Consider the following 25861-nt stretch of genomic DNA (forward strand, 5'->3'; position numbering starts at 1 on the left):
GATGTTGAGAGTAATGCACCAGCCCCCGCTCAAGGGATGGTGCCAGAGGGGGTAGACCCGATATAGTTAGCCAAGGGGGAGGCTAGGGAGGCTTTCCTCCAAATGATGACTAACTAGTACACCGAGTTTATGAGAGCGAGGAATCGATGAAGAATGAAAAAAGAATGGGATTTTTTGAGAAATGGGCTCAAGCCCCACCTCCTCCACCCCCTTTGAACCCTCAACCCGTGCCTATGATGCCTCGAAACATGAACTTTATAAGATTTGCTAGAACCCCCATAGATAAGATTAGAAAATAAGGGGCCGAAGAATTTAGAGAAAATACCGATGATGATGCTGAGAGGGCCGAGTTTTGGCTTGAGAATTCGATCCGAGTATTTGATGAGTTATCTTGTACACCCGAGGAGTGCCTTAAGTGTGCCATTTCTCTACTAAGGGATGATGCTTATCATTGGTGGAAGACTTTGATCTCGGTAGTGCCTAAGAAGGCTGTCACTTGGGAGTTCTTTTAGGAGGAATTCCGAAAAAAGTATATCAACGAAAGGTTTATTGATCAGAAACAAAAGGAATTCCTCAAGCTTAAGTAAGGACATATGTCAGTGATAGAATACGAGCTGCAATTTGTTCGATTAAGTAAGTATGCTCGAGAGTGTGTGCCCACTGAGGCCAAAATGTGCCGCAGGATCGAAGATGGACTCAATGAGGACATTAAGGTATTAGTAGGCATACTTAAACTTAAAGAATTTGTTGTACTTGTCGAACGGGCATGTAGGGCTAAAGAACTAATGAAAGAAAAGAAGAAAGCCGAGTCAGTGGCTAGTGATGTTAGAAATAGAATAATGAGTAGATTGGCTCTGACACAATCCAAGAATCAAGAGATGTACCTCCTCGTTCTTATGCATCGACAGGATACTCCCATGGAAATCGTAAGAAGCAAGGCTCAAGTCTTAGGACTAAAACTACATTTATGGCTAGTGTAGATGATGCTAAGTCTCGTCAATTTTAGTGCCAACACTGCGGGAAATGTCACCCGAGTCCGTGTAAGAGAAATGAGGGGACGTGTTTTGGATGTGGTTCTCCGGATCATTTTGTTAGAGATTGCCCCGAGCTGGGTGAAAAATTTTAGACCGGGAGACAGAGTGGTTCGGCTCCTAGAAGGAGGCCCTTGAAGAATACCGATAGTGGACCTGGCAGCAAGAATACGACTCGAGAGACTGTTGTGCAATCTGAAGCTAGGACCCCAGCTAGAGCCTATGCCATACATGCTCGAGAGGAAGCATCCTCGCCAGATGTGATCACCAGTACATTTTCTTTCTATGACCAAGATGTTATTGCTTTAATAGATCCAAGCTCTACCTATTCGTATATATGCATGACATTAGCATCTAGCATGAATTTACTTATGGAGTCTACAGAATTTTTTATTAGAGTATCAAATCCGTTAGGCAAGCATGTCTTAGTAAATAAGATATGCAAGAAATGTCCTTTGATGATTAGAGGTCTTTGCTTTCCAGTCAATTTGATGTTGTTGCCGTTTGAAGAATTTGATATTATTTTGGGTATGGATTGGTTGACACTTCACGATGCTATAGTGGACTGTAGAGGGTAAGTTACTGAAATAAGACATGGAAGCGGTGAGATCCTTCGGGTAGAGTCCGATGAGTCAAGTGGGTCATCGATTGTAATTTCTTCCATAGATGCCCAGAAATGTTTAAGAAAGGGGTATGAAGCTTATTTGGCTTATGTGATGAATTCAAAGGAATCTGAGTTGAAGGTTGATTCAGTACCTATAGTACGTGATTTTGCAGATGTGTTTCCGAAGGAATTGCCAGGTTTGCCCCCGGGAATTCGGCATTGAGTTGATACCAAGGACTACACCTATTTCAATTGCTCCATAGAGAATGGCTCCAACAGAACTGAAAGAGTTAAAATCTCAACTACAAGAACTAGCTAACAAGGGATTTGTAAGACCAGGCTTTTCACCATGGAGTGCTCCCGTGTTGTTTGTGAAGAAGAATGATGGTTCCATGAGATTATGTATTGATTACCGATAATTAAATAAGGTAACGATCAAGAACAAGTATCCACTCCGAAGAATTGATGATTTGTCTAATCAGTTAAAAGGGGCAACATGATTTTCCAAGGTTGATCTGAGGTCCAACTATTATCAACTTCGAGTTAAAGAAGCGGACGTGCCTAAGACTGCTTTTAAGACTAGATACGGTCACTATGAATTTCTAGTTATGCCGTTTGGATTAACAAATGCTCCAACCGTATTTATGGATTTAATGAATAGAATTTTTCAGCCCTATTTGGATAAATTTGTCGTAGTGTTTATTGATGATATTTTAATCTACTCGAGAGATGAGGCAGAACACGCCGAGCACTTGAAAATCGTTCTACAGATTTTGAGGGACTTACTTGTATGCTAAGTTCAGTAAGAGTGAGTTTTGGCTTCGGGAAGTTGGATTCCTAGGCCACATCGTTTCAGGCGATGGTATTCGAGTTGATCCCAGTAAGATTTCTACCATTGTGGATTGGAAGCCTCTAAAGAATGTAACCGAATTTAGGAGCTTTTTAGGATTAGCAGGTTACTACCGAAGGTTTGTAAAGGGATTTTCTATGATAGCCACTCCTATGACGAGACTACTGGAAAAAGATGTGAAGTTCAAGTGGACGGAAAAATGTCAACAAAGTTTTGAGAAGTGAAAATGTTACTGACGGAGGCACCAGTGCTAGTGCAACCTGAATCAGGGAAGGAATTTACAATTTTTAGTGATGCATCTTTGAATGGACTGGGCTGTGTGCTTATGCAAGAAGGTAAATCTGTGGCCTATGCTTTTAGACAGTTAAAGCCTCACGAGAAGAATTATCCGACACACGATCTAGAATTAGTCGCGATTTTGTTCGCTTTGAAGATCTGGTATCATTACTTGTTCGGTGAGAAATTCCATGTCTACACTGACCATAAAAGTCTTAAGTGTTTGATGACTCAGAAGGACTTGAATTTAAGACAACAAAGATGGCTAGAATTGTTGAAAGACTATGAACTTGTGATTGATTACCATCCGGGAAAGGCGAACGTGGTCACCGATGCTTTGAGCAGAAAGTCATTGTTCTCTTTCAGGGCTATGAACACTCAGATGATTTTCTGTGATGATGGTTCTATTTTGACCGAATTGAGAGCTAGGTCGATTCTTCTTCATCAGATCTGCGTGACTCAGAAAGTTGATAAGGAATTACAAGCTAAAAAAATTCAGTGCGAGTCCTCCAATGAATCTGATTTTCAGGTCGACTCTGATGGATGTCTAAGATTCAGGTGTAGAATCAGTGTTCCTAGAGACGTCGGGCTGATTTGAAATATTGCAAGAAGCACATGATAGTAGTATGTCTATTCACCCGGGGAGTACAAAGATGTACAACGACTTGAAGGAAACTTATTGGTGGAACGGCATGAAAAAAGACATATCTGAATTTGTATCAAGATGTCTGATTTGTCAACAAGTCACAACAGAACTGTAACACCCCGAACCCGAGACCGTCACCGGAGTCGAACACGAGGTGTTAACAGACTTTTAAAAATTTTCCAGACACTGCCAATCTGCGTAATAGTCGCTTTAAAAATCATATCTTGAGTTTCACAACTTGAAAATCAGTTTCGTGATTTTTCCCTAAAACTAGACTCATATGCCCATCTACATATTTTTTTCTAGAATTTTTGGTCAGGCCAATTAGTACAGTTTATTAGTCAAAGTCTCCCATGTTACAGGGATCGACTACACTGACCTTTGCGCATTACGACTTGGATATCTCCCTGCACAGGGCTTCAATACTAATGCCGTTTGTTTCTATAGAAACTAGACTCAGAGAGGAATCCATACATATATGGAATAACTCCTAATTATCTCTGGTTAATTTATAATGAATTTCCGAAGTCGGAACAGGGAATCCAGAAACCGTTCTGGCCCTGTCTCACGAGAACCTGAATATCTCTTAACATACTGTCCATATGATCATTTCGTTACTTTCCTATGAAAATACATTCATCAAGTTTCGTTTACATAATTTATTCACTATTTAATTCCAATCCTACTATTTTTAGTGATTTTCCAAATCTATATCACTGCTGCTACCAGCATCTGCCTTTAAGGTAGACTTTACCTATTTCATAGTTTCCATGATTCAACTAGCCCTTTTTGCATAAATAGCACAAATCATGATAGCGATTAACCATTCCATACCAAATGATTATAACATTATGCTCGAACATATATAAGCCATTTTCGCATGGCTATATACATTAACCAAAATATTCTTCCGCCACTAGTCTATTTTATACATGCCATAAGACAATCCGAAACATAGCAGTACCAAACAGTGGATAGTGATAGTGTGACTAGTTGCTGACGATCCCCGAGCCTGTAGCTTCGCAATGAGATCTATAAAACAGAGGAAACAGAGTAAACGGAGTAAGCATTACAATGCTTAGTAAGTTTTAAGCAGTGGCAATAGATAACAATCAAATTATAACATAGTTGATCGTATTTTTATTTCACTCTTCCTTCGGGCATACCATCCCTTTTCCGAATACGCACATCTCATCATATACAATAGGCAGATAAACTTTCACATAAAAGTGAGCTCATGTGACATAGATATATCGTATGATTTCACATCACCCCTCACACTGATCCGATGTCACATAATCATAAGGATAGTCTCATAGATTGCTCTCGTATGCATCACATAACTACCTTATGATTTAGTGCAAATCAAGCTCACATATAAACTTGGAGTACATACCTGTTTAACCTTTCGCATTGAATATATTTATAAGCAATTCTTATTACGAAATCTTACCCGGACATAATCCCCACACGAAGTTATCGGGTCTTACCCGGACAAAATCCCCACACGTAGTCATCGGGTCCTTAGAACTCGGATATAGTACGAGCACGAAGCTTAGGGACATTAATAAGTGATAATATTCTCGCATAAAGCCTGCGGGGTTTTAACCCGGATATAGTACTGACACAAATGCCCTTCGGGACTTATCACATTTATGCACTTTCACATCCATCACATTGGCCACTCGGCCCTGTCACATATATACACTTCATCACATTGGCCACTAAGCCTTATCACGCATATACACTTTCACATTCATCACATCGGCCATTAAGCCTTATCACGCATATACACTTTCGCATTCATCACATCGGCCATTAGGCCTTATCACACATATACACTTTCACATTCATCACATCGGCCATTAGGCCTTATCACACATATACACTTTCACATTCATCACATCGGCCATTAAGCCCTATTCACATATATACACTTTCACAGTCATCACATCGGCCATTAGGCCTTACTATCATTTCATATTCGAATACTCATAAACTTACAATACCACGATTTAGAATTCAAGTATGGGTTTAATCAATAGCTTATGAGCAACTAAAACAAGTTTATCAAGGTTCACAACAAAATCTCAAATTCAGCACAAGCTGTTTTTCCTGAGCAATAGTCACTAAATTATTTATAACTGGAGCTACAAAACTCCAAATCACTTTCCGTTAATTTTTCCTGAATATAGACTCGTATATCTTCCATCCATAAAATTTCCAGAATTTTAAGTTTGGCCAATCAATACCAGATTTTTCTTAAAGTTTCCCCTATTTCACTGTTTGACTAATCTGACCACTCTTCACTAAGAATCAAATTTCTCATTTTACAGAATTCAAAATGTGTTGTATTTGATTTCATTTGAAACTAGACTCATTAAGGAGTCTAAGCATATAAATTTTATCTTATAACCATTTTTTACAATTTATAATGATTTTCTAAAAACCGAACAGGGGATTTCGGAGTCATTCTGACACCGTCTCACACAACTTAAATATCTCATTATCGGAAATTCCTTTGCTTACACGGTTTCTTTTATAAGAAACTGGACTCATTAAGCTTTAATTTCATGTCTCATTCAGCCTCTAATTCAAATCCATGAATTTATGGTGATTTTCTAAATTCATGTTACTGCTGCTGTCCTGAGCAGGTTTATCACAATTTTACTCTTCTGACATATCCTTTCAGCACTTCATAATATCATATCCATTTGGCAACATATCATATCAATAACTTACCTATACTTCATAATAACCATTAGGCTATATGCATAAAGATTTACAATAGAGTTATGATTCTTTTAATATGTGCTTAACATATCATACTCAATGACATTATAGGCTTTAATACTTAAAACTTACCTCGATCGCTAATGTACGTCAATTCCGACTATTCGACCAATTTCCCTTTTTCCACGATCCGACTTTGTTTCCTTGAGTTCTTGAGCTAATGAACCAAATTTAAACTTATCACATCACTATTGTGTAAAACCACATTCGATTATATTATAATTCGATTAGCAAGAAATACACTTATTCCTTATAACATTTAGCTTCGAGATCACCACCTCAATCATCTCAAGTACCAAACATGCATTAATACTCTCTTTAGTACAATTTCGTTACTTTAACTAAATACTAAACATATCCTTTTGCTTATCTATACACATCCGCATTTTAACTCATACCAATCATAACAAATAGCATAATATTTGTTAACATATAAAATTATGGTTGACATTACATCATTTACTTCCACTAACCATTTAAGCATAACCTAAGCGCATACATTGCATTGACAAACCAAACCAAAATATCCAATACATAGTCAAACATATAATTGTTATTTCACTCCTTTTCGAACTAATTTATAAAATGCATTCTCAAAGCCATAGCATATCATACATGAAACTTACCAAAGATGAATTAATCATAAGCTATTTATAGTACCTTAACCAAACACAACAACTAACTTCACACATATTTTATCTATGCAAATACCAAAGCCGAATCAACTAAATATACTTATGAATATATATATCATCATCGAAATCACCTAAGCTTAGACATCATTTCTTAATTCCAAGCAAGTTGCCGAATGCAACCTTACTAAATTTTCATGGATTCAAGTCATGGATTCAATATACCATTACCATGAAATCAACAACCAAAATTCATAGACAATTTAGGAAAATCACATTACAAATCTCAAATTCAAGCAAAGACCATGGCCGAAATGCACATATAACCACATAACAAAAATATTGAACCTTTGGTTGCCTAACTAGCTTAACATCCATCAAATTTTAAATCAAGAAACTCACCTCATCTATAATCAACCCTCAATACCCTAAAGCATCAAAAACGACATCAAAGAAATACAACCATCCATGCCGAATGTCATCTTCTTAACTTTACAAAAAAAACATTTGCCATGAGCTAGCTTCTATACTTGATGGCCACTCCAAATATACAAAGATTTTCAATGATAGAGCATTAACATACCTTAATCCACTTAAAGGTGACCAAATGCCTTAACTTCAATTTCTTCTTTTCTTTCTTTAGGTACGGCTAGAACCCAAAAACAATGAAGTCTCCCCTCCTTCCCTTGCTCACGGCACTTCAAGAAAAGAAAGAAGATGAAGACTTTCTCTTGCTTTCTTATTTTATTCCCCCTTTCTTTTCCTTTTTTTTTTGATCTATTTTAATCATTTACTAATAAAAGCATCATTAAAAATTCAACTTAATGGAAGAACCATCCTTGCTTGGCCGGCCACTACTTGAGGTTTGGGTGATTTGACATGCAAACCCAAGTTTCCTCACTTTGTTATCATTTGATCCTTACATGTTCCCCTATCATATTTTCTTAGGTTCTCAACTAAGTCAATCACATGAAATTCACCTTCATAAGTCTAATTTAAAACATCAAATTTTCACACATGCACTATGGTTTAAGTTCATGAACAATTACATAAAAATCACATTAACATACCTTTGATTTATGAACTAACCATGGCCGAATGCCTTGGCTTCTTCTTCTCCCTTTTTTTTTCTTTCACTAGTTACGGCAATGGGGAAAAGAAAGATGGACATACCTTGTTTCTATCACTCTTTCCTTCTTTTAATTATTCTTTCTTCCATAATATAAAGCCATTAACTATTATCATGCTATAATAAAAATGCATATAATATCTATCAACTATCATTATGGCCGGCCACTAATTAAAAGTGGTCCATTTGACATGCAAGTCCCTCATGTCAATAACTCATGCATTATTTGGCCACTTTAAATTTCACCTATCACATTTTCAAGTCTTATCACATGGGTCCTTTCTTATAAATTAACACCGCCTTGATAAAAATCAAGGCACGAAATATTCACACATACAAATTACACATACAATAAGCACAGAATATAACATCTAATTATTTTTGTGACTCGGTTTCGTGGTCCCGAAACCACTTTCCGACTAGGGTCACTTTAGGGGTGTCACAAGAACATCAAGTGCCTTCTGGATTACTTCAGCCCATTATGATTCCAGAGTGGAAATGGGATCGAGTTACTATGGATTTTGTAACCGGATTACCAGTGACTCCGAAGAAAAAGGACTCTATTTGGGTAATAGTCGACAGATTGACTAAGTCAGCTTATTTATACCGGTACGCATTGACTTTTATCTTGACAAGTTAGCTAATTTATACATCTCAGAGATTGTTAGACTTTACGGTGTACCTTTGTCGATCATTTCGGATAGAGACCCGAGGTTCATATCTCGATTTTGGAAAAATTTGCAAGTGGCTTTGGGTACGAAACTGAATTTTAGTACTGCTTTCCACCTGCAAACCGATGGACAATCCGAAAGAATAATTCAGACACTTGAGGATATGCTTCGATGCTGTATTCCTGAGTTTAGAGGTAGTTGGGAAGCTTATTTGCCTTTGGACGAGTTCGATTACAACAACAGGTATCAATCTAGTTTGAAGATGGCTCCTTACGAAGCCTTGTATGGACGAAGATGTCGAACTCCCTTGTATTGGACAAAGCTCAAGGAAAGCAAGATTTACAGAGTTGATTTGATTAAAGAAACCGAGGATAAGGTTAAAGTGATTCGAGATTGTTTAAAAGCGGCATCAGATAGACAAAAATCGTATGCGGAGTTAAAAAGGAAAGAGATCAAAATCAAGTTGGCGACAAGGTATTTTTGAAAGTGTCGCCATGGAAAAAGGTTCTAAGATTTGGTAAGAAAGGCAAGTTCAGCCCTCGTTTTACTGGACCTTACGAGATCACCAAGAGAATTGGGTCGGTTGCCTATCGCTTAGCTTTGCCATCAGAGTTGGAAAGAATTCACGACGTGCTCTATGTGTCCATGTTACGTCGATATCGATCAGACCCCTCGCATGTGATTACTCCAACTGAGGTTGAGATCCAACCGGATATGACTTATGGTTAAGAACCGGTTAAGATTTTGGCAAGAGAAGTTAAGCAATTGAGGAATAAAAGTGTGGCTCTTGTGAAAGTACTTTGGCATCGACATTGAGTCGAAGAGACCACTTGGGAACCCGAGGACGCTATGAGAAGTCAGTATCCGAATTTATTTCCAAGTAAGACTTTCGAGGACGAAAGTCCCTTAAGGGGAGGGGAGAATTGTAACATCCTGAAATATGATCTAGTTGGAATAATGGTTTTGAGGCCATAAATCTGACGTTAAAATATTTATATTTTGATCATTATGAGATTTAGAATATAAGATTATGCATGTTGTAAAGTTTCATAAGGAAATTTTAAGAATAAAGTGTCCAATTACAAAATAAAGTCTAAATTGAATAAGATGCAAAACTTGGGTTCTAGGTGCAATTTGTGGGGAATTATTTTGAAATATGAATTAGAAGATCCTAAAGAGCAATTTGCCCAATTTCTAAATTTTTGGACAAATATGGACATCTATGGAAATTTTGTAAGTTTAATGAGTAAGGGCATTTTGGTCATTTGGATATTAAATGAATTAAAAAGGGAAAAAGAGCTAAAAATTAGCTCATCTTCCTCATGTTGCTGCTGAAAATTCAAAAGTACCATAGCTAGGGTTTCTTCAACTTTCAAGCTTGATAGTAAGTCAATCCTAGCCCCGTTTTTAATGCTCTTTGTATTTTTGACACCCTTGCAATTTGCTCTCTTCATTTCTATCCATATTTCATGTTAGGGTTTATTTTTAGAAAATTACCCATGCATGAGTTAGATGTATTTTGGTGGATTATGGAAGAATATGATAGTTTAAGGTATGGAGAACAACTTTTATTAAGAGATTTTGCATGGAAACCTTAAAAAGGACTTATTTGTAAAAGTGATGAAAATGGGTATGAAAGTGTGAAATGAAGGAAATTATGGGCTTCTTTAAGTACAAAAGGTATTTGGCTAGGCTTGGGTAACCGAAAAATCACTTGCATTTCTTCATACAAGCCTAAGGACTAATTTGTCAATAAGTGAAAGTTTAAGGGTAAAAAGGGTAATTTTATCAAAGCATGAATTTAGGATCGATTTGAGTAATGTATGAAGTTAATGAGCTAAATTTATTATGATAAATCAAGAAAGACGAGAACCGAGTCTTGAAAAAGGCAAGAACAAAGTGTACGAGGCATAGGCACTATTTCGAATATTTTGTACCGAGGTAAGAACATGTACAAATAAGTACCTTAATTAATGTTTTAAATGTTTAAATAACATATGGGTAATTAATATATTATTTGGTTACCTTGTTGCTATAATATTTTTTGATGTTTTATTCTTATGTTACAAGTGTTGCCATGTTAGCATTTGTATATGATAAGGTCGTGTATTATAAGGCTAACATTCCAAGAATGTTCGACAAAGAGACGTAAGTCCAAAAATCCCGTTTGAACTTAAGAATAGGTAAGGATACAAGTGACATGTCACTAGGATAACTATGTAAGTATGAGCTTGTTTGATGACATGATACATGCTAGGTCCGAAAGCTGTGTAGCCCCGTTGAGAGGCATGTAATTATGTGGTACATGCTAGGTCCGGGAGCTTATGTAGCCCTGTTGAGAGGTGTGGTAATATGATGCCTGCTAGGTCCGGGTGCTCATATGTAGCCCTGTTGAGAGGCGTGCTATGTCATGATTATGGCACTTCGATGCGTTTATATCCATGTATCCTATCCGTTATTCCAAATGTTCAGCGGGTATTGTATACGAGGTTCGAATGTAAACTAAGTAAAATGCATGTGTACAGGGGAGCAAAGGTATGTGTTTAATCTATGTACTTCTATGACTATGATCATCCATGGCAATATATGTTTTTTATGTATTATGCTTATAAAGAAAATTTAGATTACATGTTTGATGAAAGGTATGAAAAAGTGACAAAGGTGTAAATAATATTCTATGGTTTAATTAAGATTTACTTTTTTTGTATGTGTACTTACTAAGCTTCATAACTTACTCCTCCCTTTTCTATTTCTTTTAGACTCGTAAAGCTAACTCAAAGGATCGAGAACATCAGAGCTCAGGTCACGCTATCAACTAAACTTTGGGTATAATACATGTGATTACTTTGAGTCATGGCATGTATAGGTGATTGTTATTTTGTATATGTGTCATGTCATGTGGCTAGCTCAAAGTAATGGTTTCCTAATTGAAATGAATATTTTGTATATGGCCAAGTGAATTGGTCCATATAGTTAATTGGAGTGTTTTCTTATAATTATCTCTTGATTGCATGCCAAATTATGTATGTGATTGTAGTCTATGCTAGATAGTAGGATGTTAAGCATGTTAGAGTACATAGGGTTCTTGGGTGACAAATGGCTTGGAAGATAGCCTCCAAATGGTCCACATGAATAGACATATGGATAGGTGTCTAAACCGTGTGTGACACACGGACAGCTCACACAGGTTTTTCGTTCAGCCGTGTGTACCCTGCACCCCAAAATTTCCATGTTGCATGCTTTGTAGTAACTACACGGGTTGAAGACACGGTCGTGTGTCTCATCCGTGTGTGGCACACGGGTAGACCACGCGGGCGTGTGCTTTGATCGTGTGTCCCTAAATGAATGATGACGTCATAAACAGAATGTCTAGGTTTTTGAACACGGGCGTGTCTAGGCCGTGTGAGGGACACGGGCCGAGGACATGGGCGTGTGTCTAGGCCCTGTGAAAATCACTGCACCTTGAACTAAATTAAATAAATTTCAATATCCCACACGGGCTAAGGGCAAGGGCCTGTCCCACGCACACGGGCATGTGGTGTGCATCTACACGGGCGTTTGAGGCCGGAGCACAAAAATCTTCTTAAGTTTTTTATACGTTCTCGGTTCAGTCCCAGACCACTTCAAATGTATGCTTCGAGCCTCATAAGCCCATATAAGGGACAAAATTATGAAATTAAAATTTTATAACTCGCATTTTTTTGGATGTTTGTATGTTCGTCTGGTAATGCCTCGTACCTTATCCCGGTCTCGAGTACAGGTAAGGGGGTGTTATACCAAGAACTTAAAAAAATTTGAGAAAAATTTCTAGGTTTAAACCTCACACGCCCGTGTGGAGGCAATGTACACACCCGTGTGCTTTGAACACGCCCGTGTGGAGGCAATGCACACGCCCGTGTCCTTCACCCATGTGGAATTATTTTTCATTTCGAACCTGCAAGTGTTTTCATACGACCGAGCACACGCCCGTGTCCCTGGCCCGTGTTCCTCACACGGCCACGACACGCCCGTGTCACAGTCCATATGCAAAAACTTAGACATTCTATTTATGACGTTATCATTCATTTAGGGGCACATGCCCGTGTGCTAGGTCATGTCCTCCACACGGTTGAGACACACGGCCTTGTCTCTACCTGTGTGTTTACTACCATGCATACTAGCCTAAAATTTTAGGTGCAGGGGACACACGGCCATACAACACGCCCATAGGGACTGACCGTGTGTCACACACGGCCTAGACACATGCCCGTGTGCCTACCCATGTGGACCTTTTTGTAGGCTATATTCCAAGCCTTTAGTCACCCTCAAACATCTATACACAGTAATATGTTCCTTGGACATCTATCATGGTATAAATGTACCTTTAAAACCTTCTTAGCCAAGGTCATGCATGTTGCTTCAAGTCTCTTCTTAACCTATATTGATAGTACCCTCTTTGTTTTAGGGTTACCATTTTACAAACCATACTATATACTTAGTTTATTTCATAAATCATGCCAATTATGACCTAAACCATCTTCAAGTGATTTGGCCACATAACACATATCCATTGATGGTATACCACATTAACCATCTCATGAAACATTCAAGCATATACATGCGCAGTTAGTAGATTTACAACCTACATCAATATGGACCATATCTTATGGCCATATACAAAATGAATAAGCATATCATTTAAGCCATTACATTGGCTAGCCAAATGACACATATAACAAAATGACCAAGAATCCTATACATGTCATTATATAAAAATAAAAGTTTCTATATTCCCAAACAAGACAAGTTGATAGTGTTGACAATGCTCCAACGGTCTTCTAATCTTCACGAGTCCGCAAGCTCTGTAAGACAAGGGAGATGAAAAGGGGTAAGCATTTACATGCTTAGTAAGTTCGGATAACGGGAAAGTAAACTTACCGGTTATTTAGCATACAATCATAATAGGTATTCATGCCAACATGCATAGTATAATTTCCCTATCACATACACTCGACCATCAAGTTAGTCTCAGGCAAATACATTATAACATTAGTCTTAGATGAGCTCATTAATTCAAGCATTTCTATTTTCATTTCTCATTTTAAACCCGTTGAATTTCTCGGGATCTAGATGGATGTCTCATTTACCGTCAAATCATGCAAGTGATCATTTTAAATACGCACTCCCGTGAACCTCGCTCTTATGGTGGGATTACCAGTCCAGACAAAATCCCCTGTAATATAAACTCACAGAGCAATGTCGGGATTACCAGTCTAGGCTAAATCCCTTACAATGACATATACTCCCATGAGTTCGAATCTAAATTACCAGTCTAGGCTAAATTCATATCCTAATCGGATTACCCGTCCGAGCTAAATCCATTTCAGTACACATATTCTTCGAGAGGCTAGATCACTATAGGATCACCTATCCGGGCTAGATCCTTTCTATCATTAATTCATTTTCGAGAAATCCATCAGATATCCTTTTTATTCAACCAGGACATTTCATTGTAACATCAATTTTTCATGAATTATCGTATATTGCATATCAATATTATAATTTATACATGAACTTACATCTTTAATGTATTTAAAATAGTTTACATTCAAGTTACGCGAACTTACCTGGTAATCATTTCGGATTCGAATTTCGGTTACTCCGAAACCTTTTGTTTTCCTCGGTCGACTTTCGAAGTTGGTCTCTCAGGGTCTATATAAGCAACAATAAATTATCAATACATCACACTATTCGTTTTAGGCCTAAATTTTACCTCCGGGCAAAATGACCATTTTGCCCTTAACATTTCACATTTTTACAAATTAGTCCTTTAAGCTAGTATAATAAAATGCATGTAATTTCTTAGATACCCAAGCCTAGCTGAAAGTATCATAAACTCATACTAGGTCACATTTTTCTCTATTTCACATTTCTACCACACATTTTATACCTTTTACAAATATGTCCCTTAAGTCGTTTCCATGGAAATCTACTCAGTAAAAGTTGTTTACTATACTTTAAACGCTCATATTCCTCCATAAATAATCAAAACACAAGCATCTCATGCATGGGTAAATTTCTAAACATGAACCCTAGCTTGAAATATGGGTAGAAATAGAGAGAGTATGTTACGAGGATCTCAAAAATAAAAATAACATTGAAAACGGGGCTAGGGAACACTTACTATTAAGCTTGGAAATGTTGAAAACCCTAGCTAGGGTTTCTCTTAAAAATTCGACAGCTGTGGAGAGGAAATGGCTGAATTTTGCTTCCTTTTTCCCTTTTTATTAAAATTATTACCAAATGACCAAAATGCCCTTCCCTACTAAACTTTCAAATTTTTCCATGCATGCCAATTTTTGTCCAAAAACTTAGAAATTGGAAAAATTGCTATCTAATACCTTCTAATTAATAATCCAAAGCAATTTCATACAATTTTATTCTAGAACAAAAGTTTTACAACTTATTCAATTTGGTCCCTAATTACTAAATGGACACCTTATACTTAGAATTTCTTCATGAAACTTTAACACATGCTTATTTTCATATCCTAGACCTCATAGTAATCATAAAAAAATTATTTTAATGTCAGATTGGTGTCCCAAAACCACTATTTCTACTAGGTCCTATTTTGGGATATTACACTTGCATATGCTACAACATGACTCATGTTATCAGACATGTACTTACCTTAGACCAAAAAACCCCAAGCAACCAAGTTATACAACAATTTACACATAATCAATCACAAAACATATTCAATAGACCTATTACATGCCATATAAGCCAAGTTGTTCCAAAATCTACCAAAGGGACCTTGAGATAGTGTGATGATGCAGGTTGATCCGATTTCTCGTCCCAAAATGAAATCTAAAAAACACAGAACAAAACACAAGTAAGCTTAATGAAACCTTAGTAAGTTTGCCAAATTAATGATAAATCTTACCAACAAACTTAACAGTTCAATTATAGGAAATAACAATGTAATCCCTGTTAAACACAGTTCACAACATGTGAGTATTATACTGTACCATAACTCAAATTCTTCCGATTTCAGTAATGTATGATCTCATTTCAGTAAGCATAGAATCTCACTCGTTTGAGCTAGTTACAGAGTCTTGACCGGTTCATGAAGCTGCTTACACAAGCTGACGAGAATCCACAACGTATGCAAGATCTCAATCATTTTAATGATCCATTTCATCAGTATAGAGTATTCAGTCATTTCACCAGTTCACGATGCTACTCACACAAGCTGTCGAGAATCCGCAACATATGTAGGATCTCAGCCATCGGAACGGTCTATGTCATCATAATAGAGTAGCCATTCAATTCACCAGTTCACGATGTTGCTCACACAAACTATTAAGAATCCACAACATATGCAAGATCTCAGCCATCGTGATGGTGTGTATCATCAGAGCAAAATATTCATTTAGTATTCACCAGCTTAAATCGTGATAACTCATCAGTTGATCATTTCTTAGATATTTTTAATCAGTCAATTATGAAGCATATTATGAATTTAATTATATAACAAATAATGTATAAAAAGAATCATTATATTATAGAAAATATAGTACGAACTTACCGAACTGATTTGCAATAACTGCCAAAGTATAGGGACCATTCAACAACTTCTCTATGCCTCGATTTTCAATCCATTCTTGATCCAATCAAAGAAGCAAAGCTAGGCCGAATGTTTTCCAATTCTTCCTTTAGGGTTTCTATTTGTTCTCCATGAAGAAGATGAAGTCAATTTCATTATGTTTCTTTGTTTTAATAATTATTCACCTAATTAAAATTTTGCCCTTAAAACTTAAAGCAAATTTCACTCAAATTAGCATCTACAACCGTCCACTACCATATTAAATGGTATATTTACCAGATAAGTGCCTTGACTTACCTTCCCATTATCATTTGATGTTTTTAACCTATAAAACTCAACTTTTGCAGCTTTTTCGATTTATTCTTTTTTACTTAATTAACTACTTGAGCGATAAAATTTCATATCCAAATTTTAATACGACTTAATGACCTCGGAAATATTTACAGCATGGCACATCAGAGTTGTGGCCCCGAAACCACCATTTTCGATCATATAGAAAAACAAATTTATTAATAAATCCTTAATTAATTAGGATTTAATTGAAATTTATCACAATCTAAAGAATTCTACATCATTTCTATTATTAGGCCATTTAAGGTGGATCCAATTACACGATTGGTCTTTCAATTATACTAAATTCCAATTAACAAACTTATTTACAATTTAGCCAAAAACTAATTAGGACCAAATGAATAAATAACCCAAAAGTTAATGGATGGTAATCATGTCACCACCTCTTGGACTTTTTGACTATGGTCTAATAACCATTTTGGTCCCTTTAGTATTTTATATCTATAGCAATTTTTACTTCTTTTACAATTTAATCATTTTACCTCAATTAAGCAAACAATCATCAAAATTACCAGACTAAATTTCAATTTACTTATATTATGACTCTGTAAATATTTAATAAAATTATTTACAGCTTTAAATTACGGAAACAATGTCCTAAAACCTCGTTTTCAATAACCACTTGACTTTTGAACCGAACTTCTTATACTAACTTTTAATTCAATAATTAAAATTTACCAATTAGAAATTCAATATAAAAATTATTATTGACTCATATAATTTAAATACTAATTGTACGAACTTACTCGTCAAATTTGTGGTTCCGAAACTACTATTTTTAACTTTACTGAAAAACATATGGTTACAATTTTTATGCCGACTTTGAAATTTGGTTTGACTTCAATATACTGGCTCCCCTGAAACCTTCACTCCAAGGCTTGGTTTTCTAAACCAGCTTTATTGTGGAGCCTTGTGTTTTGCCTCCTTCCTATGGGAAATTTGGATCTCACGCAACAATTTTAGTTTTCAATCAACACTTATCCACACTGCCATTATTGGACTCTCCCTTGAGCATACTACTAAGGTGAAACAGTGCACAGCTTCGTCAATGGTAGGTTTACATTGGAAAGCCCTTAGAAGAGGGTGGGCTAAACTTAACTCTGATGACTCTGCACTTCCAAACCCAATGAAGGTGGGTGCTGGGACACTCATTTTTTTATGAGAATGGAAGATGGATTAGGTTCTTACGGACACATACCACATGATATCAGCCTTGGGGTGGAGCTATGAGGGATTACCTAGAACTAGCCAAGAGACTCGACTTAAGAAACCTTGAAATTGAAATCGAAGCTACCTCTACTATTAGCATGTTACTATCAACTCTAGTCTATGATTGTAGGATTCTCCTATCAAGATTGGAAGGAATGTCAATCAAGCACATGTTCAAAGAGAAGAATAGATGTGTGAATTCCCTTGCTTGCCTAGAAAGTAACTTTTCTTTGTTTGTTTCGAACCTCACCTTTTGTTTGTTTGTAATGTGCCCCATCCAGGCCCTTCCCCACGTTTGATAGCTGATGCCTACGGGGATATTTTGTAACGAACTGTTGGTTAATATAATTATCTAATTTGCTTCTGTTTCGCACCAAAAAGAAAATCTTTGAATTCTAAAAATATTTCCTAGCAAGTATGTATGTATGTACTCGTAATTGATTCTTTGTATATATATTAGATTTTATTACGGTTGTGTTTGCATTCTCTTTTTCTCTCTCTCTCTCACTCTTTGGTATCTTGATTGAGCTGAGAAAACCAGTCTCAATGGGTATTTCAAAAGTACTTAAAACATTACATCCAACAAAGAAACAATCTTAAATCAAAGCTCACATCTCTTCAGATTTCGTGTAATGAGAAATCAAGAAAGATTGGCACCAAATTGTGTAAGTTTCTCGACAATGTTATATGCAAAAGGCAGCTGCAGGTTGAAGGAAACTCGTCTATTAATGAAAAAGATCGTTTCTCCACTCCCTTGATGGTAGAACAACAGCTCTTCCCTTCATTGATTTCTGATTCAGAAACCGGCGATGGCCATGGCAGCATTACCCCAACTTATGTGTGTGAAATCTGTGTTGAGCCAAAGCCATTGGATATCTCTTTCAACATCAAAGGTTGTTCCCATTTTTACTGCATTGAATGCACAGTGAAGTACATTAAATCCAAGCTTGATGATAATGTGAGTCGGATCCAATGTCCGGTGACAGATTATGAAGGGGTGTTGGACCCAGATTTTTACCGTGAGATACTGCCAAGGGATTTGTTTAACAGGTGGGGAAAAGCCCTTTGTGAATCTGCTTTACTTGGCTCTGAAAAATTATATTTTCCTTATAAAGATTGCTCGGCATTGTTGGTTAATGATGGGGAAAAGAGAATAAAGAGATTCCCATGTCCACCGTGCAAGAGGGTATTTTGCGTGCAGTGCAAGGTAGCTTGGCATTCAGGTGCAGATTGCATCAAGTTTCAGAAACTTAAAAACCTTGGCTCAGATGCTATGTTGGTTGATTTGGCTAAGAGAAAGAAGTGGAGGCAATGCCCTAATTGCAGCATTTTTGTTGAAAAATCAGCTGGTTGCTGTTATGTTAAATGCCGGTCAGTATTTTATTTTTTTTAATATTAGATTCACTTGGTTTTGATGTTCACATATCAAAACGCTTTTCTTCTGTTACAATTGTGGAGCAAAACAAACAAGGTTACCCATTTTTGCACTAAATGTTATCATTAGTTCTTCAATAAAACTATATATGAAATGTGCATGATGGGGTTTTATTTTTATGTGAAGAGGGGTAATAATTGGGTAAAACTACCATGAAGGCTCTTGTATATAAAAAAAATTGACAAATTAATCTTTGTATATGATCAAAAAGTAAATTGGTTCTTCTTTCACTGTTCTTATATGCCGATATAAGGTACACGTGGTACGTCATGTGTAATTGTTTAGTTATTTCGTCAGTCAGATCAGTTTTTAAAAGTAAAAAATTTAACAAAAAGAACCAATTTACTTTTTGATCTAATGTACAGATACCAATTTGTCCATTTTTAAATAAACAAGACAAAATATAATCTAATTCATCTCTACAGCTTTTACCTAATAATTGTAGTAGACTTTTTTTTAAATGAAAATAATTGTAGGAGATATATAAAACTTTGTTGGTGTTGATTTTGAATTCTAAATTTCTCCAAATTAAATTCACACAAATTTTGTCATAAAAAAGAAATAAAAATAAAATGAGATATGTATGATAAATTGAAGCGAAAAACAAGGCAACAAACTCTAGTTTGTTGATTGATATGTAACAAATGCTTAGTCTTTTACGGGATTATATTAACCATGCTTGTTTATATATTTTTATAAACAGTAAGAGATAATGTGAATCAAATATATTTGTATTTCGTCATATTTGGATATTTATAGTAAATTCGAAATATTTATTTTATTTTTATGAAATCATAGATTCTAATTTGAATATTTATTGTTTTAACCTGTAAATTATGGATTCGAATTTAAGTATTTGAATTTATTATCTACTTTAATTTTATTTTTAACTTTCGAAATTTTGATATTTAATGGACTTAAATATCTATAAGATAATTTATTTGTATAATAATATTTTAATTGGTGCAGATAATAAATAAATTTTAACTTAAAAATGCAATTAGAAATTCGATTTTAAATTTTATAAAAATAACAGACATAATTACTTGAAAATAAATATTAAAATTATATATATATTTTAATTTAATGTGTAATTAATGAAACGAAACCCATTCAATTATAATAATCACACATATCTTGAATATTTGTTAGGTAGGCTGTGAAAAACAAATTTGTGTTGTGTCAAAATGTCCACTCTACAATGCTTTCCAAAGCAAAGGAGGATGAGACAGTAAAAGAAATAAAGATTGCAAGAAGTGTTGTGTCCACTAACACTTGTTTGCATATAATTGTTTCCTCTTCTTTTGGGCAAATATTTACTCTTGTCGAGTCATTAAAACGGAATTAAATAAATTCTAGGCTCTTTCTGATTAATTGTGAAAAGTTCAATCTTTTTATTAAATTAAATGAAAGAAAATGGTTCATAGATATTCTTAAAGTCAAAAGGGCGGAGCATCCAATAATAGTAAGAAACTTTTTTTCTAAGGCGTCATTCACAAAACTTAAAGCAAATTAGCACGTTGGAAACAGAAGTGCCTGTCTCAAGGTGAAAGGCCGACACTCATTAAATCAACTTTGGCTTCTTTGCCTCTTCATATGTTATTATGCTTCAAAGCTCCAACTTAAATTTGTGAAAAGATTAACCAAATAGTTAGAACATTTTTCTAAGGTCATGAAGTAAGGGAGAAACTTCATCCATGTAATTGGAAAATTTTGTGCAAGCTCAAAAAGAAGGGTTTTGGGCATTTGCAGGCTAGTCTTGATGAATAAGGCTCTTGTTAGAATTAAATGACTCGAATCCTTATTTAAATAAAATATAGTTATAAAATAAAATAAAAGTAAAATCTATATAGAACTATACTTCTTTTATTTTATTTTAGAATAAGGTTTTTTAAACCTTGTTAAACTCCATCTATTTTATATTGATTAGAATAAGGTGTTTCAGTCTCACTAGAATATGGCTTTATAAGCCTATAAATAGATATAGTCTATTCCTCTTGTAATCATTTGAATTCGACATAGTGAATTTTCTTCTCCTCTACCCGTGGTTTTTTCCCGAAAGGGTTTCCACGTAAAAATTTGTGTGTTCTTTATTTTATTTTATTTTTATTTCATTTTCACAAATTGGTATCAGAGCTTCTGGGTTGTTCATCTCGATCACGGTAATAGCGTCTTTGAAGTATGAAATTTTGTTGTTGGATCGCAACAATAGATTTGCGTTGTGGCAGATTAAGATGCAAGCAGTTCTTGCGCAAATGGATCTAGAGGATGCCCTGCTAAGGATAGATAAGATGCCTTTGACATTAACAGATGAAGAGAAGAAGCGTAAGGATCGAAAGCCGTTAACACAATTACATCTACATTTGTCCAACGAACGCAATTTTGAATCGATTTCTCTATATTCCATTAAATTTTGCAGGATGTGATGAAAGAAAAGACCGTCACTGCATTATGGAAGAGGCTATAACAAATATGTATGTCGAAAACTCTAACAAGCAAGCTGCATATGAAGCAGCGTCTTTATGCTCATTGTTTGGAGGAAGGTGCATCTATACACAAACACTTAACAGTGTTTAAAGAAATTCTCTCAAACTTGGAGGCCATGGAGGTTCAGCATGATAAGGAAGATCTAGGGTTGATTTACTTTGTTCGTTGCCCCCGTCTTATTGAACCTTTAGAGACACGATTTTATATAGCTGCGAGTCTCTCACAGTTGATGAGGTTTATGATTCTTTGACCTCGTATGATAAGATGAAGCATCTTGTGGTTAAACACGACTCTTAAGGAAAGGGTCTCATTGTTCGTGGGACACAAGATCGGAATGCTGATGATGATCATGGAAGGACATAGGAACGGAATCCTCACGGTAAATCTAATGGTAGATCAAAGTCTTCAAACAGTGGTAAAACTTGTAACTTCTGCAAGAAGAAAGTGCACATTAAATCTGAGTGCTATAAGCTACAGAACAAGATTAAAAGGGAGGCTACGAATCAAAAGGGAAAACAACCAGAAAATTCCAGTGAAGCTGATGTTGTAGAAGACTACAGCGATGGTGAATTTCTAGTCGCTTCGGTCAACAATTCTAAAGTGAGCGAGGAGTGGATATTTGATTCAGGCTGCACCTTCTACATGAGTCCCATCGGGATTGGTTTACAACTTACGAAACAGTGTCTGAAGGTCTTGTTTTGATGGGAAATAATGTTTCGTGTAAAATCACAAGTGTTGGAACAATTAAAGTTAAGATATTTGATGGAGTTGTCAGAACACTTAGTGGCGTACGACATGTTCCAGAATTAAAAAGAAATTTAATTTCGTTGATTACTCTTGATTCAAAAGGTTACAGATACACAGCTGAAAGTGAGGTTTTAAAGATTTCCAAAGGTTCCCTTATTGCGATGAAAGGGTAGAGAAAGACTGCCAAGTTATATGTTTTGCAGGGTTCTACTGTTATTGGTGATGCAGCTGTCGCTTCCTCTTCCTTATCAGATGATGATATTACTAAGCTTTGGCATATGCGATTAGGGCATATGAGTGAGAATGGCATGGCAGAATTGAGCAAAAAAGGACTTCTTGATGGGCAAGGAATTTGCAAAATGAATTTCTGTGAGCACCGTGTGTTTGGGAAGCAAAAGAGAGTTCGATTCACTAAAGGAATCCATAACACGAAGGGAACATTGGAGTATATTCATTCTAATCTGTGGGGGCCATCTAGAGTGCCTTCGAGAGGTAGAGCTAATATATGCTAACCTTTATTGATGATTTTTCCAAAAAAATTTGGGCGTTCTTCTTAAAGCAGAAAAGCGATGTGTTTTCAGCATTTAAGTCTTTGAAAAATTATTATTGAAAAACAGACGGGAAAACAAATAAAATACCTCCACACAAACAATGGCTTATAGTTCTGTTCTGATGAGTTTAATAGATTATGCAAGTCAGAAGGGATCGTGAGACACTTGACAGTTCGCCATACTTCGCAGCAAAATGGCATTGCAGAACGAATGAACAGAACGATCATGGAGAAGGTTCGATGTATGTTGTCAAATGCCAACTTACCAAAGTCGTTTTGGGCCGAAACAGCCTCTATTGCATTTTTTTTATCAATCGATCCCCATCCGTTGCCATTGAGAAAAAGACTCCGCAAGAGGTATGGTCTGGTAATCCTGCAAATTATTCTGATTTAAAGATTTTTGGCTGTCCTGCGTATGCTCAAGTTGATAATGGAAAATTGGAACCGAGATCCATTAAATGTGTTTTTCTTGGTTATAAACCTGGTGTAAAAGGGTATAAGTTATGGTGTCCTGAAAAGAGAAAAGTTGTGATTACCAGAGATGTTATTTTTGATGAAACAGCTATGCTATAACACCCCCTAACCCCGAATCGTCGCCGAAAATGAGTTACGAGGCATTACCGGACATATCAGACAACTTACGAATAACTCATAAATAAAATAACATTCATGGTATAATTTAATAACTAAGTCCTTATAATGAACTCTCGAATTCTAAAACATGTATTAAAAATGAAACGGAACTCATTCAAGTACTCCGAATTTTTTTTTACATAAATTTCGACAGCATTTCTGCTTATTTTTACATAAAACTCTCTGTAATTAAAACCGTATCCTTTTCAAACATAACCAATTCAACCAACTCACATACTCATTTTCTATTCTAAATACTTTCTAATCAAACTGAATCAATATAATATCAATTTAAATTTATCAATATACCAATTAAATTGAAATGGATAAACTTCTTTCATTATAATTCTTAGACTTGTATTACTAACATTTTTAACCATTTATATTCAAAACATAATAATCTTTATACACATCCTATGTACATGCCACATTACCAAAAGAAAAACATACATCACCAAAAGTTTACTGAAGTCGGATCTGGCTTTGGATGCTGGTTCAATACTTGACTTCTACAACCTGCGCACGGAAACAACCGTACGCTGAGCATGCATATACTCAATGATATCACTCTAATTCAAATTATAATTAAATACATTAAATCACACACATACTTTTACATTACAATTATCATCATTTAATGAACAATTCAATCTTTTTATGTTATCATTTGAATATATATACCATTCTTATTTTTTTTTATTTCAATTCTCACCTTTCACATATGCCACATCATTCAAATTTAGTTTTATCAGTAAATTTATTTCATTTATCCCTATTAACTTGACTCGGATTCGGCAGATACACGGATTCCAACCAACACACATGTACGGTACATTGTGCCTTAAAGGTACACAGTACCTAAATAGTAATTAGTAACAGTAGCAGTAACAGTAACAGCAACAGTATTCAACACACAAAGTGCTGAATCTGTAACGGTAACAGTATTCGACATATAAAGTGTTGAATCAGTAGCAGTAACAGCAGATAAGTGCCTAATCAGTAAGCCAGCAAAAACCTGTACTCTTCCATATCCTATGGCATGCCAACTATATCCGACTAGCCCGACTAGTTAATAAGGTATTTAAATCATTTTTTTAGTACAACTTTCCATTTCTATTCAATATTAATTATAATTTATTATTTCGATCAATTTTCACAGTAATACAGTAATTCGTTTCATCAGAAATTTTATAGTTCAATGCAGTATACGTAACAATATTCAGTAATTTCACAGTTCAATTCGATATTCAAAACAATATTCAATATCCCATAATTCAGTTTAATATCACTCTCAATTTTAATACCTAATCACAAATTTTATCAGTTCATTAAATACTTACCTTAAAATACTTACCACACATACATATTAAATTAAACACATATTAATTATAAAGCTTGAGTTATAGTGATACAAACCAAAATTCTCTTTGGATTTAATCCTCGACGATCTTTTCTTTTCTTTTTTGGGCCGATGCTTCAGGCTCGATATTAGCTACAAACAATTAAAATAATTTCACAATCATTAACACAACACAATTTAATTGCTGAAATTTTTATCTAACTTTTACTTTAATTCCAATTTAATCCTAACTAAACCTATATATTTTTCTTTCTCAATTCATACCTTTTTGCTACTCAATTTCTTACCAAACTCACATTTAACTATTTAATTTTTATCATATTTTCATAATTTCGAATTTATTTCAATTTAATCCCTAAAACTCAAAACTTATAGCTTAGTTTACAATTTAATCCTTTAATAAATTCTAACTTAAAATTCATTCAATTAAATCCCTAATTCATTGCTTTATTCAACATGAACTATGTTCAAAAACCTAAAAACTTTCAAAACTTCAACTTAATTTCATCAAAACTTTGTTCTAAAGCTTCTAAAACATCAAAATTAAGTAAAAAGGGCTTAATTGAGTTACCAATCAAAGCTTTAAACCTTAAAACCCTAATTTTTCCTTTTTCTTTTCTTTCTTTCTTTTTCTTCCCCTGTTTTCTGTTTTGTTTCCTTGGTTTCTTTGTTTTTCTTTTATATTTTATTTTCTTTGTATTATTTTATCATTTAACTAATATAGATTATTATTAATTTAATAATTATAAAATATCTATTTAATAACAATGTAATTAATACATTTGTATACATGTATTTTTGTACATTTGTACACTATTATTACCATCCATTTGTCTTTCTTTTATGTATTTAACAAATAAAAATCTTAT

At 35.2% G+C, this 25861-nt stretch overlaps 2 protein-coding genes across 2 annotated transcripts; both read left to right on the forward strand.

Annotated features, from left to right (window-relative positions):
- Nucleotides 1-593: 593 nt before the first annotated feature.
- Nucleotides 594-3359, forward strand: LOC121230491 (uncharacterized). The gene is made up of 5 exons (XM_041115384.1): nt 594-926; nt 1127-1301; nt 1698-1832; nt 2477-2603; nt 3128-3359. The coding sequence occupies exons 1-5, from the start codon at nt 594-596 to the stop codon at nt 3357-3359; spliced, it is 1002 nt and encodes a 333-aa protein (XP_040971318.1).
- A 14260-nt stretch (nt 3360-17619) lies between these two features.
- Nucleotides 17620-19173, forward strand: LOC107963003 (probable E3 ubiquitin-protein ligase RNF217). The gene is made up of 2 exons (XM_016899606.2): nt 17620-17703; nt 18481-19173. The coding sequence occupies exons 1-2, from the start codon at nt 17620-17622 to the stop codon at nt 19171-19173; spliced, it is 777 nt and encodes a 258-aa protein (XP_016755095.2).
- Nucleotides 19174-25861: the final 6688 nt, after the last annotated feature.

The sequence above is a fragment of the Gossypium hirsutum genome, chromosome A06 (assembly GCF_007990345.1).
Source record: "Gossypium hirsutum isolate 1008001.06 chromosome A06, Gossypium_hirsutum_v2.1, whole genome shotgun sequence".
Taxonomy (NCBI): domain Eukaryota; kingdom Viridiplantae; phylum Streptophyta; class Magnoliopsida; order Malvales; family Malvaceae; genus Gossypium; species Gossypium hirsutum.